At 30.9% G+C, this 17,131-nt stretch overlaps 1 protein-coding gene across 2 annotated transcripts in view; it reads left to right on the top strand.

The window, feature by feature from the left end:
- The window catches only part of LOC113555802 (two pore potassium channel protein sup-9-like), an 81,242-nt gene extending 65,072 nt beyond the window's left edge, over window positions 1–16,170 (top strand). The window contains exon 7 of one of the 2 annotated variants that reach the window (XM_026960355.1): window positions 14,197–16,170. In XM_026960355.1, the coding sequence (XP_026816156.1) occupies window positions 14,197–14,515 (319 nt within the window). In that variant the 3' untranslated portion in view covers window positions 14,516–16,170. The remainder of the gene's footprint in view (window positions 1–14,196) is intronic. The other variant, XM_026960354.1, reaches the window with a different exon arrangement.
- The last annotated feature ends 961 nt before the right edge of the window (window positions 16,171–17,131 follow it).

Below are 17,131 nucleotides of genomic sequence, written 5' to 3'. Positions count from 1 at the left end.
ACATTTGTTTAGTGAAATAACTACTATACACTTAGTACCCCAATCTACGGAATTCAATATGTAGACGTTTAGAAACCGATTCGTATTTACAAAATACAATGCATTGTGTATGTGGGTAATGACGACGGTGATAATGCCAACATTTATCACTATAAATCTCTTTTGTAGATTAACAATGTAGGTGCGTTATGCACTTATCTGAACGGCTCGAAAAACTCGTCCCACCGCTACCCTTACATTCGGCTGCAATATTAAACGAACGTGGGAAACCACCTGTCCCTTGGGGGTCTGTTATTTCGGTATCGTCCTCATCCTGGTCGAGGATTAATGTATTTTTGGCAGTTGAAAATTGTGGAACGGGAAAGAATCAAGAAACACAAAGGTGATTAAAATCTGATGGGGGGGTGGGGGGTAATGCATGCACGAAAATCTATATACGCATAAACAATGTAAGTATTGTTTAACGAACAGCAAAAAGTCCCGTCAACATGGATTTTCGGGGGTCAGGTAGTAAAACACTTAAACACATGCCATATGCGTATGGATTTACAAAGTATATTATATGTATAGAAAAAAAAACCAATACCGTATTTGTTTGCGATGTGACCGTTTTAAAATTTTAAACATACAATGTTCAAATCCATCTGCATTTAGCCGTGGTTACTATATATTATACTTTTATCGATGTAAAATGTATTTTCATTTAAGATTTGGTTTTGAAATTCTGACGAGCCGGAATTATTATAGAAAAGTATCTTGGAGTTTTTACGTCATTTCTTGTGTCGTACTACTCTCACTGCACCTTCTACATTCCTGTTAACCTAAAAAATGCTAATGAATAATGGACAGAAGAATATTATTAATCGCGATAGTGGTACATAACATTTTTTAAATTCTCATAAACTAGGTCATAATATTGGAATTTCATTTTCTTTTTTCAACCTGTTTTAATAGTTTATATAAAATCTTGAATATTCACAAAATGAAATAAATATATTTTTATATTTAAATTTTGTCAATAGGATGTATTTCAAATTATATATGATATACCCGTTTTTTTCTAATGGAATTAGTAATTAGGAAAAATTCTTTCATATGTGATGCTTTTTTTTTTTGTAAGGTCAAGATATGATGACTCTTCTAACAACTTTTTGAATCAGTATAATTTTTCACTGTTACCATTAGGTATTGATTGGTAACGCCACAGTTTCTCGATCACACACGACCATACATGTACGATTTGGATAACAATAGATTGTTATAATGAACACTCTTTCACAGTCTCACGAATACAATCTTAGATGCCTAACTATACCAGACCTACAGGCTATAGCCGCTATAAAACTTATATAAACGAACAAACTTTTTTCCACTGAATTTTTAGTGTCAGTCTATATTCTGACGCGCACACGCATAGGCTGCTTGTCACAGCCATCGTCGTTCAGGCTGATTCTATTGATTTCTCCCACCACGTCAAACGCTGTCATAGAGGAGATCGGTTGTCACGCCGTTTTCCCTCTGGTGTTTAAAATTATTATTTCTAATGCGTGCGTGCGTGCACGGCGCTCGTGTGTGGGTCCGTGTATTTTAACAGTTTCAGCCAGCTGCGGTTGGCATATATGGGTTTGTATTATAATAACATCTGCAGCCAGCTGCATCCGCCAAAACTGTTTTTTCACTAGACTCCCCGGACCAAGATTAGTGAATCTTTTGTATAACCGGTTTGCCCAAAACGAGTATATTATCATTATATCTATCCAACAACACAATAGTTCAAGTATATATCGTAACGTTACAATATTATTATTATTATTATTTGTATTAGTATTAACAACTATTATTTCTTCCTTAAGGGTTATCCAAAATGATCGTTAAATAACTATAACTCTCGGTACAATACAAGTGAAGCCGTTTTTTAAAACTTAAAATATAGATTAACATTTTTTTTAAAGTAATAATTATAAAATTATGGTTTGTGCAACTAAATATTCTGAATAACTCACAAAATAACTATATTCTTGTCGATTTTTTCGTAAGAAAAATAAATAAAAACGCAGCACAGAACTATAAGTTTTAGGTAGGTACTAGAATAAATGTAATAACTAATATAACATTCAAATCATTGTACGCAACGTTAACTGTAAAAAGTAAAATAGTTTAGAACTACGCGATACCATTAAGTTTGTTTGATACTATTTGTTTATTATAGTATCCACTGTAGCATGTGTTACGTGAGTAGTAAAAAAAATATAATATAAAGAAATATATTATGTAAAAAAAAAAATGTTTAACTGTATTAAAAATGAATAATGTGTGTTTATATTATATTGTTATTATTTGATTAAATATCTAACGATTTTTGAGAATTGACTTATCGAACGAAGCCCGATTGGGTCATGAATTGGTAATGTACTAATAAAGTGTTCGGTATTTTTATTATTGTTATTCACAATTGAAAACGGTAGTAGAAACCCTATTATATATTATAAACAACACTGTGAATTAAATGCATTCATATGGTTTTTTTTTTGTATTTATTTATTTCATAAAAATACGTATTTAGTTTGACCAAAATATAATTTACATTATTAATAAAATACATACCAACAAGCAAAATGCCAAAATCTACCTATCATTATTGGTAAATTTCTAAATATGTCGAGTAGATACATTTTTAATAGTTTATAATGTCCGGTTTCAATCATGATTGATCTATAGAAGTGGATATTTTTGTGAATGTTCATTTTTATTATATATTTTATTTTGTTTCCGACAAATTGTACAGATTTGTATTGTCAATTATAGAGATTGTCAATGATTACGAAAACAAATTCCAAAAAAAAAAAATAAATAAATATATAATACCTAAAGGTATGTAAATACTAGTCGTTAGATTGTTATCTTTAATATTTAATATTCATATTTCTATTTTATTTATTTTATTTGAAAAATATTTTACTATGTTTTTGTATTAAAATTGAGAGCAGATCTTTTTCAAAATAAAACACACTATGTAAAGATATTTTTATATAGTTATTTTTAATTATTCAGTAGTGATCTCATTTTTTAAATTAAATTTCTATTGACTTTATCTTAGGTATTAAGCTTTTTGGGCAAATAAGTACTTAAATTAACTTCATTTTTTTATCTATTTAAAAAAAAATATATATTAATTTTACTTAAATATAGGGTGATTCAAAAACAAAGCTGGATTTGAAGGTATCGCTATTTTTGTTGTTTTACCTAACCTAAGGGAGCATTGTTTTTGTTATTTATTTATCATTAAGGTTTTGTCACAACTTTCCATGTTCCAAGGGAAACAAACAACAATAATTTTTATGCATCGGAAGTTCCCTAGATATATTATTATAAATAATCGAACATCAAAACATCATCTTTTTTTCCTTAATAATTTGAGAGCTACCAAAATGTGGAGGATAAGTAGGATGAAAAAGTTTGAATACCTTGATCCATTATATCTAATAATCTTATAAAACGTTTGAATATTAATTATATGCTACCAAATCGCTGGAGATCGAGTTTTTGATTTTAGCAGACCGATCGATCGATTTTTCACTTGAATAATACCGCATCGCAGAAACCCACTCAATCATTTTTGTGTAATCTGATAAACAGTATCATAATCCGACTGTCGAAGTGCACTAAAGCGTTGGACATTCGATTGGTTCGCGTGTTGTGTTAACCGCATAAAGATCAGAATCCCACACTATGCCTACTATATATACTCGTATATTTTTTTTTTATATAACACTGCGATATATCACCAAAACGGTCCGCGTCGCGTGGCGTAAAATCGCCTCTTTTTGCGATTACAACTACTGCTATTGTAAGTATAATGTGTGCAATGTATTATTCATGGGCAAAGAGGACGTCGTATAAAAAGAACAAATCCGTAGTCGCTGATACCTATACCGGCTATACCTATCTATTCGGACAGAATAAAAAGAGAATATCAAGCGTGCGTGAAACGGAGTTGATACGAGAGAAAAAAAATTTCCGAAAGTACGAGTGAGTGTGAGTTTGTATTTCGTTTATGAAAGACCCTTTGTTTATAAAAAAATATAGGTAGTAGGTATGTATTTATAATGACATCGTATAACTGGTTCGTCTACCGCCCAAACGAGTACTTACGTATAGGTACATTAGGTAACAACAATCCGTGTTTAACATTACGATTATTACGCTCATCAAATATAGTCTCACGCGCGTCTAATTGTGTGGAAGCGCATTATTACAATCGTGGTAATGTAGATCGGTAACCTTTACAGTCAACACAATAATATTATTATAATAGGCAACGAATTATCTGGGTGTGCGATATAAACATTATTATTCGTTTATAACACACGTATATGTATGTGTACGAAAAACCTGTTAACGACCGTACAGATGATAATTTATGAATCCATATATATTATAGCGACAAGCATATTGTTTGATATCATATTATTATATTATAATATGTTATCTGTGGTTGTGTGCGTGTGTGCACATCATACGAATAAACCGATCATTATACATTAAACTCGTGTAGAGCGCTCGAGCTCGGTTTAAGTGTCACACCACTCACACCGTCAATCGAGCACTATATCAGGACGATGGCGGCGAAATTGTTTGTAGGAATATACCGGTATACCGGTATACGTCATATTTGCATATTCGACATTTCCATTATAGGCGTTCAATTAAAATGAGGCACTATAAGTGACATTTTATCGAAATTGAGTTCTTATGACAAACATTATTATTAATTTAAACCTTCAAAACGGTACGGTTTCCAAAACTTGACAACCAATAAACACAAACATTTATTCGCCAATAAGAAATCACGTACCTTCGATTAAATTATGTTTTTCTCTCTCTCTTAAAATATAAAAAAAATATACAATTTTTCTTTACAAACACTCCCGCGTGAATTTTCCATGCATCTACCTACGCAATTGTGCACGGGACAGGATTTTAAAATAAATATGCTTTAATATTATTATAGATTTTGTAATATAATTTTGATTTTATACGGTTATATACATTTTTTTTCGTACCGATCAATCAGAACTGTTTTTTAGAGCATTTTTCGTTCAAATGACGTTGTCACATGATTTCACAAATTATATCTGATGGCGCCGTGTAGATGTAATTAGAATCAATAGTTATAAGTAAAATGTCCAGGTCAATGAATATTCAAAAAAATTTATATAGATTTCCATTATTTTTGCTAGGTACCTATAAATAATATATTACATCAAGAATATACATATTATTTGCAATATACATATAGCTATGACAAATTGTGTCTTTCATATTATAGTCGTTTGAAAAAGTATAAGAATCAGGACATGATATTTCATATTGAAATCGTTTAAAAGCACATTAGTTTTACATAATTAAAAATATTAATTTCCCGCGTGTGTACTCCATATAATTTTGAACAATCGTCTATAGTTAATTTGTATTACCAACTGATTGCGGTTAACTGTACATGTTGTGTTTTTATATTCTATATCGTTTTTAAATATATTTCTATTAAGGACTTTTTTAATATTACGAATGCATAAAGCTTTGTTTATTTTTAATAAAATTTTAATTAATATTATAGCAAAAAAATATTATTTCCATTGCAATATTAAATTTAAATGAATTCTTACATGACCATTAACTACAAAAAATGAAAACATTATAGTTATTGCTTTTCACTTTTCACTTTAACATTTATTTGTTTACATTTTATTTCTTAATTTATTATTATAATAAACAATTTTTAAATTATAACAATACTACGTTTGCATAAAAATACAATGTTGACTATACTGTACAATGAAATAATTGCAAAGTTGTATATTTAAACGAAAAATATTTTTTTTCTAACAATTTTTGTTATTTAATTGTAATACAAAAAATATTAATTGTAGGAACTTGAAACATTTTGCCATTATATTAATTAATTTTTTTTTATACACAATGACATTTTTTAAATATTTAGATTAATTTTATTTGTTATACAAAATCATTAAATGACCACTTCGATCAAACTATCAAACGGTCGCATTGAAATATATCGAAAGTTCCGGGATAGAGTAGATACCGATTTAAGTTTAAGCACAGATTATTCAAACCGGAATAAACTTAATGTGCATAATAAACACGATATAGTTATGAATGTTATGATGATAATTTGTGGACATGTCCTTATTTGTACATTCAAACTTGCAGTTAATTTTGGATGCGACGAGTGCTTTCAAATGTTTTTATGCTTACTACGCGTACACGTAATAATGTATAGAAATAGCCGTAAAACCTCTATATAACCACCCCATTATTGTACATATATTCGAGATATATTTATTGTCCTCAATTCGACTGCAGCTGTTTAATAATAATAATAATAATATGTTTTGTCCACCGGATAACTGAAAACGAACATGGTCGAATATTTTTCACACGACCTTTTACGCGTAGGTTAAATCTGATTAGCACGTAAGCCAGACTAGTACATAATATTATGTAAAATAATATTATAAGATTTAATGATGATAATTGATAGTACTATTGTTTTTGGGCAGTTGGATATTACATCGTATAGCAGCATAAGTTTGTACGAGGCTTAGATATGCAAAACGGTAATCCGCGTACAATGAATAATACAGGCTTTTAAAATAAACCGCTCAAAAGAAAGATAGAATTGAGATATAGAAAAAATAATAAAAGATTATAAAACTACTGCCGAATGGCCAACAATTTCTATACGAGAATTCACAACATGAGGTATGGCCACGCGCAAGAGACGAGTACAATAAAATATTATTATTATTAAGGCCTGGATTTAAATGGCCTACAAATAGTACAAACTATCCAAAAAAGATCTATAAAAAAACCAAAAATACCATTTCAACACAATAATGCATAAAAAATAACTAACATTTTTTCGTAAGTACGCTATTTTATGATGGTTTAACTTTCAGCACTTTTAAACATTTTTCTATCTTGACTAAACTAACAATAACACAAAAATAAAATACCAAGTTTTAATAAACTATAGTTTAAAATATATGATATATAAAAACAGCAAAAAGCTGTGATAACATTACTACAGTTATAAAAGAAATGTACACTTTTTTATGTGCTTAATGTTTGTATTTTTTAAGAGTTCTTATCTCCAAGCTGACTGCAGGTTATCTATATACCTAATTATACAGATTGTGAAACAGTCGACTGTTTATATAATTTTATTTTATTTTATTAGTCAGTAATTGTAACGTTGTTCAGTTATAGAAATTATAGGTATAAGGTCAAAGTAAAGGAAAATATAATACTTTAACCAAGACAATAATGATTGCCTCTCGATATATATGTATGTTTTTTTTTCTATTTATCATGACCTCAAATTCACCGCTCAATTGGGATATAGACATTATCATAATAATTCTTGTTCCTATAACAATAATTACACCTTTTGCAAGCGCGCGTTCATTGTGTTAAACAAAAATAAAACCTCTCGAGTTAATCTTAGCTGTTTTGCTCATCAACTGTTTCAAAAACTAAATTTTACTAAACAAAAATCATAATCCCATTCTCTATTTTAGTTCGTGGGGCTATGATATTTATTTTTAGTAGAATATAGTTTTCAAACTACTTTTTTTTTTATCCTAACGGTTTCCGAATGCCAAGATGGACCGAACAGGTTATAACTATGCGTATGGGTTGTTGTATAATTTCACATCACTCTGTATAAATCTACTAAGAAGTTATGTCATCGCGCGTTTTGTGTAAAGTTAGCGACCCCTCCTCTTTCCCCGGTCATATATATATATATGTATGTATGTGGACGGGTCATTGACCGACATAGTAACGTTTGTTGTTATAGTGGTTTACACGTGCGCCAATGCTTTACACGTGCCATTATTAATACACGCGCACATTAGCTACGGCTAAATATTTGACCGGTTATAATATTATGTACCTTATACAAAGTATTATTCTGAGTAATCAATATAAAATTGATAAACTTAATATATTTAGGTTGAATGATGAAATTATGTTGAATTAAAAACAAATTTATGGATCAACAACTGGCAAGAGATGGATATCTCGGATATTATATTGATAGGATATATGTCCTGTACGTACTGAGTATATATAATTTCACAATATAATGTTACACATACATTATAACTATTTGGGAAAAAAAATTGTTTCTTTTAAAACGAAATTAAACAAAGTCACTATAATCTCTGTGATGGCCCATAGGTTTAAATAACGTAGTTTGGAGGCTTGGGTAACCCTATCCCATTATGCTTTGAACAGTAAACTTATCCTCTTTACCAAAAAATAATTAATACATTTCGATGAACATTTCTTCGAATATGTAATATAAAATTTCGTAATTATATGTATTTATTTTAAATAATCATTATTCATTAAATTCCTTGTAGTGTATGTGTTCATTTCATATCGTCTATAATAATAAATGAATATAGGTACTAACATATATATTAAGTCACTTTACGTGTTTTATTTTATTTTAGAACAAAACAATATTTATAACAGAATAACGGATTATTTTACACGTAAAACATGCAAAGTTATGCGTTAGTAATATGGAGACAACACATTTGCTAATGTACCCATGGGTACGACGTGCTCTTAAAACATAATTATACAAATAAATACCTTTATATTTTACAACAAACAACTTAAAGTTGCATGTAGGTTCCACAGTTTTTCAGGTATAGCTAATATTAGGATAGGATTTATAATATGTAAATTCCATTGTACATTTCTTTGACCTGTGTGAATAAATATAAACTCCATCGGTATTAAGGTAAATTCAACTTCTATTGTAAAAAAAATCAAATACAAATTATTATACAAATATATGAATATTAAATATATAATATATATAGTATATCCGAAGAAAATTAATAATATTAAAACTACGTTTGCCACTTATCGCCAAATTAAATCGGTAAAATAGTTTATAATATTGAACGCATAGCATAATTAAATTTGGCCCTGAATTAGGAATGTGAATATGAATTTATTGTATGTGCGTAAAATATCTACGTAAAATTTCTTGTTACACACAAATTTAAAAAAATTCGAGTACCAAACTAATTTAGTTCCTAAAAATTTAAGGACTTAACTAGTATAGATAATACCTGTGATTAGTCTACAAACCTATCCTTGAGACCCAACTCAAACACGCTAAAAAACACGTAGAATTATAATCAAATTATATTTTAACATAAAAATAAAAAATAAAATAGTATCAAAGGAGCTTACATAAATATTGCAGTTTAGATAAAAACTATAATCAATATAGAATTCACATGTTTTTATAAGTTAACAAATCATACCTGTGTATAGTAAATAATTTACATGCGATAAATGTACAATCACTCATGGAAAGACTGGGTTTAAAGTTCAAACCTTTAGTTTTCGCATCCTCTTAGAAATGGTTGTACGGACTCCCCTGCGCACGTTTCATTATTGTATTATATTAAACGCGTGTCTACACGTGTCCAGATAACTGCACAATAATTTTGTATAATATGTATTATCGACCAGACCGAGACCAATCTATAATCGAATCGACGTCACAAATACTTTGGTTCGTCGTCAATCAATGTGCCATTGCGCAATGGAGCAAATAATAATCACAATTATATTTGGGACGACCTCGACTACCGACGATCACGACGCGACGCTCGGCATATTCTTTAAACACAGGATATCTGTTTGTGTATATGTATAATACATATTAATCGCGGTCGGTTTGATTTCCTTCCCAAATCGACAATAATTATTATTGTTGACAATTTTAGGCCCCACCAGCTCGGTGAATTCCCATTACAGCAATAACATAATATGTGTACCGTTTGATCATCGGTCTTTGTCATTTCGTCATAATTACCATGCACCGATGACAATCGAGTCGATTGAGATATCGCCCAGAATAATTAAAATCTTCAAATCCCTTTATAATATGTTTAAATATAATATATATTTTATTATTATATATGTATGTATTATGTATTATGTACATATGATCGTGTCTAAAATACTACTTCGAAAAACGATACAAAACAAACGTCGTTGCTTATTTGACGGACGGGCATTGTATACGCTGTCGCGCGTGTGAACTCAATATTATAATATATTACTATATACAATAGTCATGTTTCGGTTGAGATTTAGTTGCCAGGGAGGGAAAATCGCTGTGAAAATGACACCTGTAAATTGTTGTCGTCAACGGTTTGTAATATAGTGATACGCAATGTGTTTTAACAGACAGTAAAGTTTACTCGTCGTACGTGGTTTTGCCATCATAATATTTGGTATGTATAATGAGCATTCGCATTCCTATGTTATTTTTATGATATTGTATAATAAAAATACATAGGCACTTACTACTGTAGTATATTACACGTGCCAAAGATATGGGTGCTGTTTCTGCATTCGCGAGCTACTGAAATTGCCGGGTGTAGACCAGTTGCCCTCACATGTTAGTATATACACGATTACAATATATAGCCCGTAAAATAGGGGAGGTAAATATACAAACAATAAATAAAATTATCTATAAAAATAATGTAAAATATTATAAAATGAAAGAAAAAAAAATCATATGCTTGGAATTATGTGGGTATACCTCTACCTAATATTGTAATTTGTAATAATTACTAACAAAATAATATGAATACAATAGTCAATAACTATGCACTCACGTAATATTTTCCATCGTGTTAACAACGTCAGTGCTTTTCGTCTACTCAAATGTACCTATCAAAGACGCAGGTATACCGTATACATCGTATCATATAATAATTTCTAAAAACCATAAAAATACTAATAAAGATAGGTATAATAAATTATGATAACTAGCGTATTCCGATAAAGCCTAATAATAATTGTCATTACTCGTTACCCACGCGATAAATCGACTACCTATCCACTTAGACACGTCTAAATTTATACGCGTTTTAGTAAAATCCTCGCTTTGCACCTAATAGTAGGCTAAGATTATTAATACAATTTTCATTTTATCCATTTATTTGTATACTATATTACATTTATTATTTATTACAAAATACAACATCATATATATAATTGCAAATATCAAAATTTGATTCTATCATTTTATACTATTTTACATTATTTTTATAAATAATTTTATCTATTGTTTGTATATTTACCTCTCCTATTTTACGGGCTATATATTGTAATCGTGTATATATTGACATATGAGGGCAACTGGTACATTTAGGTGAGAGCATCTGGTGCATTTTGCTCTAGGTAGTTTGGGGGATTTGGTATAAAAAAAAAAGGTATTTTTGAGGGCAATTGGTACACGCCCAATTTGCCCACCCGCGCGCCCAAACCACACATGGTAACTACTTATCATTGTTTTGTCACTCTTCTTTGTCGGCATAGCGAACAGTTTTTTTTTTTGTTCTCGTGGTACCTATCTAGATTCGCCAAACTGTTCCATTGATTAATACGGAACTATATCATTTCCCACCTACCCGTAAGTATTTTGATATGTTAGATAATACGTATCGATACGTTCATGTATATTAATATTATTTGAACAGTAGTTTTCAAAAGCATTATTTACTGTATACATGAAAAAAAAAACGTAATTTTCAAATACTTCAACCCGCGTCAAAAATTGAACTTCTATGCAGGCGTGACAAATAAAAAAAATTATTTTTATATTTATCTTTCTATTCAGACGTTCTATAACCTGCAATATGGTGGTGATAAATATCAATAAATTATAACAGTTTTTTAAAACAATTTTTAGGTGCAACTCGGGTTCTCTGATGCTTATAAAACTATAATAATCAAATGATAGTATCCTAAAGTTATGAGTAATATTTCCCGTCAACGATTACAACTGAACACATTATGCTATGAAAGTCAATAAGAAAAAATGAAAACCAGATAGATATTAGTTTATTACCTATATCATATACATTATATTCATATTATACACATGCCGTGTGAGACGAGAGAATGTGGTCAATTACCGCATACGACCGTGAACGGTGTACATTATATATGTACCTTTATTACTTGTTTTATAATACTCTGTAAAGCGAAATAACGTTCAGCGACTTGATAAAAATCAATTCTTTTGCACATCTCTGTGCGAAATCCAGCCATAACAAAATATTTGAGTCGGTCTGTAGAACACTATTTGACAAGGTGTATTTAATAATTAAAACAAAACACAATCAATTCAAAATACAAGTTAAAAAAAATATTTTTTTTTAATTGAAATAAAAAATAATGATACGACTTTGCAAGTTTTTAAATTAAATTTACATTCGATAGTTATTTTTTATCTGTGGGATATTGGTTCTACTGGTATTGCGGGTGTAAGCACGGGTACCAGTTATCTTGTTTGTATATGTATATTAAAATTAAAATTAGTAATTTTATTATTTCTATCCAGGCGGTTCCAGAGTGATGATCGACAGCCTCCTTAAGTACATAAATTTTGTTAAATAAAATAAACATTTTAATAAAATATGATTCATGACTCATATTATTTGTGGAAATATCCGTACGGTTAAAAAATGTAAACATAAAATGTACTCGCTCTAAATATTATGCGATCAACCATAGTTTGATGCATTAATAAATATGTAAAACTGCGATCGCAGTTAACTCACAAAATTCAGCATTAATTTAATATTAAATCTGTAATCTACATTTTACCATTATATCAAAACAATGATTTTTTTTTTTTAATCCGGTATTATACAGTTTTATATAATTATTCTTTTACTTTTAAAGGAAAAAATAATTGAATTATTAAAAAATAAAGATCAACACTCGAACTTGAAAGGTTATAAAACTATATAAGGTTATAATTTAAAAATAAATCGATTCGGCCGGGTTAATACAAAATACAGAGAAGAAAAAATATATTCGGCAATGAAAAAAAAAACTTTGAAAAATAAATCAACTATTTTTAATTTTTAAGCTATCATAGCACACATTTTATACTAAAAATAGCAATACTAATAATAACAACGGAGCTACAGTGTGTTCAAATTCAACAAGATACGCGATACTGTCAGATGTAAAGTTTGAAACGTTTAATAGTAATAGCTATCAAGTCTCTGTGGGGTGTTGAAGAACAACCGGCAATCTAGTGTACATAAATAGTATACTATACGCGCTATAGCTTTTTTCACTATAATAGTGATATCGGTAGGTAACGTAGTGAATAACGCATAAAATCGCAATCGTCCAAAAGCATAATTTTACTGCTAAGACGTCAGGACTGTTGAGGACCCCATTGGAGGTTCATTAATTGTGTTTCAATATAGAATTCTAATGAAATATAAAACAATGTTTTGTATAAAAATAAATAAAATATCTTAATGAATTAATGCTTCACTTTTTATTTATAATACATTTGATTTGTATTTAAATTTATCCTGTTCTGGATCATCAGCCAGACAATTTCGCAAAACCAATGTTATCATAGTTGATAATTTTACCCCCCCCCCCCTTCAAATACAAAATACTTTTTGGCGAATATAATACATGACTCGAACATGTCACGTGAGGTCTTATCAATCATATATCAATCATTTTCCGAGAGATCATCTCACATAAATAATCTTGTTGCTTGTACAAAGTCGTTTATTCAATTACTATTTTTCCCGTTCGAAGTTTGTGTATTGTTGTCGTGGCAAAAATGTTATATATGAAAATCGAATTAAATGTTATACTCTTATATTATATTATTTTTATATTATTATAATTAAACTATATATACCATAGAGGGCTTTAACCCCTATAGTCGTTTCAGTTGTCTACACGCGAGGGGAGGGGGGGACACGTGTGATCTTCGTCTTCGTAACACAAAGGACCCTCCCTTCGTGTTTTAGAATTGAATATCAGCTGTAATTTAAAATATCCAAAAATTGAATATAGAAAACTTTTTTTTGCACACAATAATATAGCGATATTGTCACGATGTTTTATTGCCACGCGTATTTCCGTCGTCAAACCCGCGTTGGAATACTACATAATATACCTATGTACCCAGTAATACTATGCACGGAGACACACTGCAGTGACCATTATTATAAACCGTCTTCGTTGTTATTACCGTGTGCGCACAATAAACGTGTCCGGGGACTTTTATTTTTACAGGAACGCAGAGGAAGTGAGGCGCGAGGACAACGAGCTTCAGGGCGTGTCGCAGCACGTAATCACCGTCGACGGCGAAGCGGTGACGTCCGTCAACGGCAAACTGTTGGCCGGGCACACGGTCGGCCGGGACGCGGGCGACGACGTGGACCAGGTGTCCGTGTGCTCGTGCACGTGCGTGGGACCGGTGCAGTACGACTACAACCGGGACATACGGCCGGCGGAACGGGCGGCCGCCAACGCCGCGGCCGCGGCCGCCGTGGTCTACAGCAGCCCGCCGACCGATCAGCCACTGCTGTCCTTGAAGAGGGTGTCCATATAAAAAGTCGGCGGCGGCGTAGTGTACCTACGGTTGTGTATATATATAGAGAAAGACGTATTATTATATATTCACCCCCTCCCCCCACAACTGTCCCACTACCCGCCACGAAACGTCGTACGGCCCAAAGCCTTTTCGTTCGGTCACTGCGGCGGCACGGCGTTCGGTCCGAAACGTAAGCGTAGACACGTATTTTATCTCACGGGGCCGCTCAAAAGTCTTTCGCGGATTTCGAAAATTGATATATATTTTAAATTCACGACGACGCAGCAGTGAAGTGAAAAAAAAAACAACCTAGTTTCGACAGTACAGCACCGTCCGCCCCGGCACACGTCTTCACGGTAGGTATTCAAAATACGGTACCGTTTTTCATGCGAGTCCATTTCGGCGGGCTAACCGACGATAGTCCGTCCATTCGCGCGTTTGTCGGCAACGTAGGTACGCAAAACAAAACATTAAACGAAAACTAACTCGGCTGTCTTTTATGTTTACAACAACGGTATGTAGTTGAAGGCTTTTGAATCGCCCTGTATATTTTCACCCAACATATACACATAGTTTTCTATTAATAACCATAGTACACGCGTCTTGCGGTTGACATCGCGTCTATGGAAACTCGAGCAGTACGCTTTGCTCTTGTTTTACATCAAAATACGTTTTTTTTTTTGAATCGATTCCTTTTTTTTCGTTAATTCTGAAGTTTGAGAGAAAATATTTACGTTTGAGGTTCACTATCGATTACATAATATACACGTACGATACACAGTTATCGCGGTTGAGAATACATTTTTAGTTATACGGCTCCTCGTTTACTTTTCGCCTGCCTAATCGCGTTATCTTATTCATCAAAACGTAGGACGTGTCAATTATTAATTTTTACGATTGAACCTTTTTGTTATGCGCTATTTTAAAGCAAACATATTTTTCATTATCTCTAGAATACCAGAGTTTTAATTAATTTTAATTGTGTAACTCGTGTTATTCGTCTTAAACTGCTATCGAACGATAATCACCGTTAGTTTACCATATTATTATAAACGTCCTCCTTGAACTAATCGATGTAATACAGCTTTCGTTTACGGAAATTTATGTCACAGTAATCGGCAAGTGATTGACGCCGACGACGGTCATTTACCGATAACATACACTTAAAATTATTTAAAAACAATTTGCGTTCATATTACAAACGGCTAAAACATCTCAATATCATATTTGTATTTTCCATCACGGTTGTAGCGGACCTATATGGTTGTATAGTTGCTTACATTCGAAAACTTTATTATTCGATCTCGTTTATATGACTTTAAAGCAGAGTGTTACATAATACTATTAATAATATAATGTTATTATTTGTGTGATCACGACGACGGATAACTTGACATACGCAAACCCATTTAAATCACGAACATTGTTTTCATTTCAATTACAACCGTATTAACTGTAACAGTTTTAAATCCCCGGGCTTACAATTGGACATACTCGTATTACCTTTTCCCGTTTTTGTTTTAAAATGTTAACCGCCTATAGTCATTTCATGAAAATGTATTAAACAATAGAACATAAAAACGTATAAACTGTAAATGAGTTAAACGAAAACTCATTATTTATTGTTTATATATTGTAAATCGCAACGAATAACATATAATTATATTATTATGTGCAGATTTTGTATTTTTTTTTTTTTTTTTATGTTTTTGTTGTTAATAAAATATGATTATTAATCATTATACTAAATTGTTTTTATTATATTTTCTGTAAACTGTATATATTATCTGTATTAGGTCCTTTTTATCAAATTTTAACCTTTTCCTACTATATAGTATATTGTCATGAATCATACACATATATAACTTGATATGATAAAATATTAAAATCTATGTAAACATGTATAAAACTGCAGTTATTGACGGCTCATGTTCTGGTTAACAGCGGCGTACGTCTATTATGCTCGTATTATAGGTACTGATAATGTAATATATTATGTATACGACTACACACCACCGGTTCACTAAATTCTACGTATTCCACTTTCGCCTGATTGTAAAATATTAAATCATAGGTTATTTAGATAAGCACTATAATTTTATATTCTGCATAGTTCATTCACTATATAATGTTATATATATTTGACATATACAATAATAAAAAAAGATATCATTTTCAATCTCATCATCACTTGTTATGTGAACGTTACACCGACCGTTTCAGTGGTAAAAAATATGTACTTTCACGAAGAATAAACATCATTAAAAAAATAAAAACACTGATAATTGATAGAGAACATTATTCACGGGACAGCGGCATTGACGTTTTTTGAAATATTAATTATTAATTGAACAGTAACGAAAAAAAGTTTATGTGTCTTTTAAGATAAACTTTACCTGTGTTATAAAAATGATGTACCTACCTATTGCTAAATAAGTACCTACCTACTACCTTTAACCTCTCGATGATGTAATTTCAATCGAAGGTTATTAAACTGATAAATTTTTTTGTACTTACCTCTATTAGTGAACCACTGTATAGTGTACCTATACAGTATAGTCTTCGTTAAATTGATCAAAACGTAAAGTACATTAATTGAATACATTTATTATGTTTGGCATCAGTTCTTGATTT

This window comes from Rhopalosiphum maidis, chromosome 3 (assembly GCF_003676215.2).
Source record: "Rhopalosiphum maidis isolate BTI-1 chromosome 3, ASM367621v3, whole genome shotgun sequence".
NCBI classification, from domain to species: Eukaryota; Metazoa; Arthropoda; class Insecta; order Hemiptera; family Aphididae; genus Rhopalosiphum; species Rhopalosiphum maidis.
The sequence above is the reverse complement of the archived record's forward strand: the minus strand, read 5'-3'. Positions and strand labels throughout refer to the sequence as shown.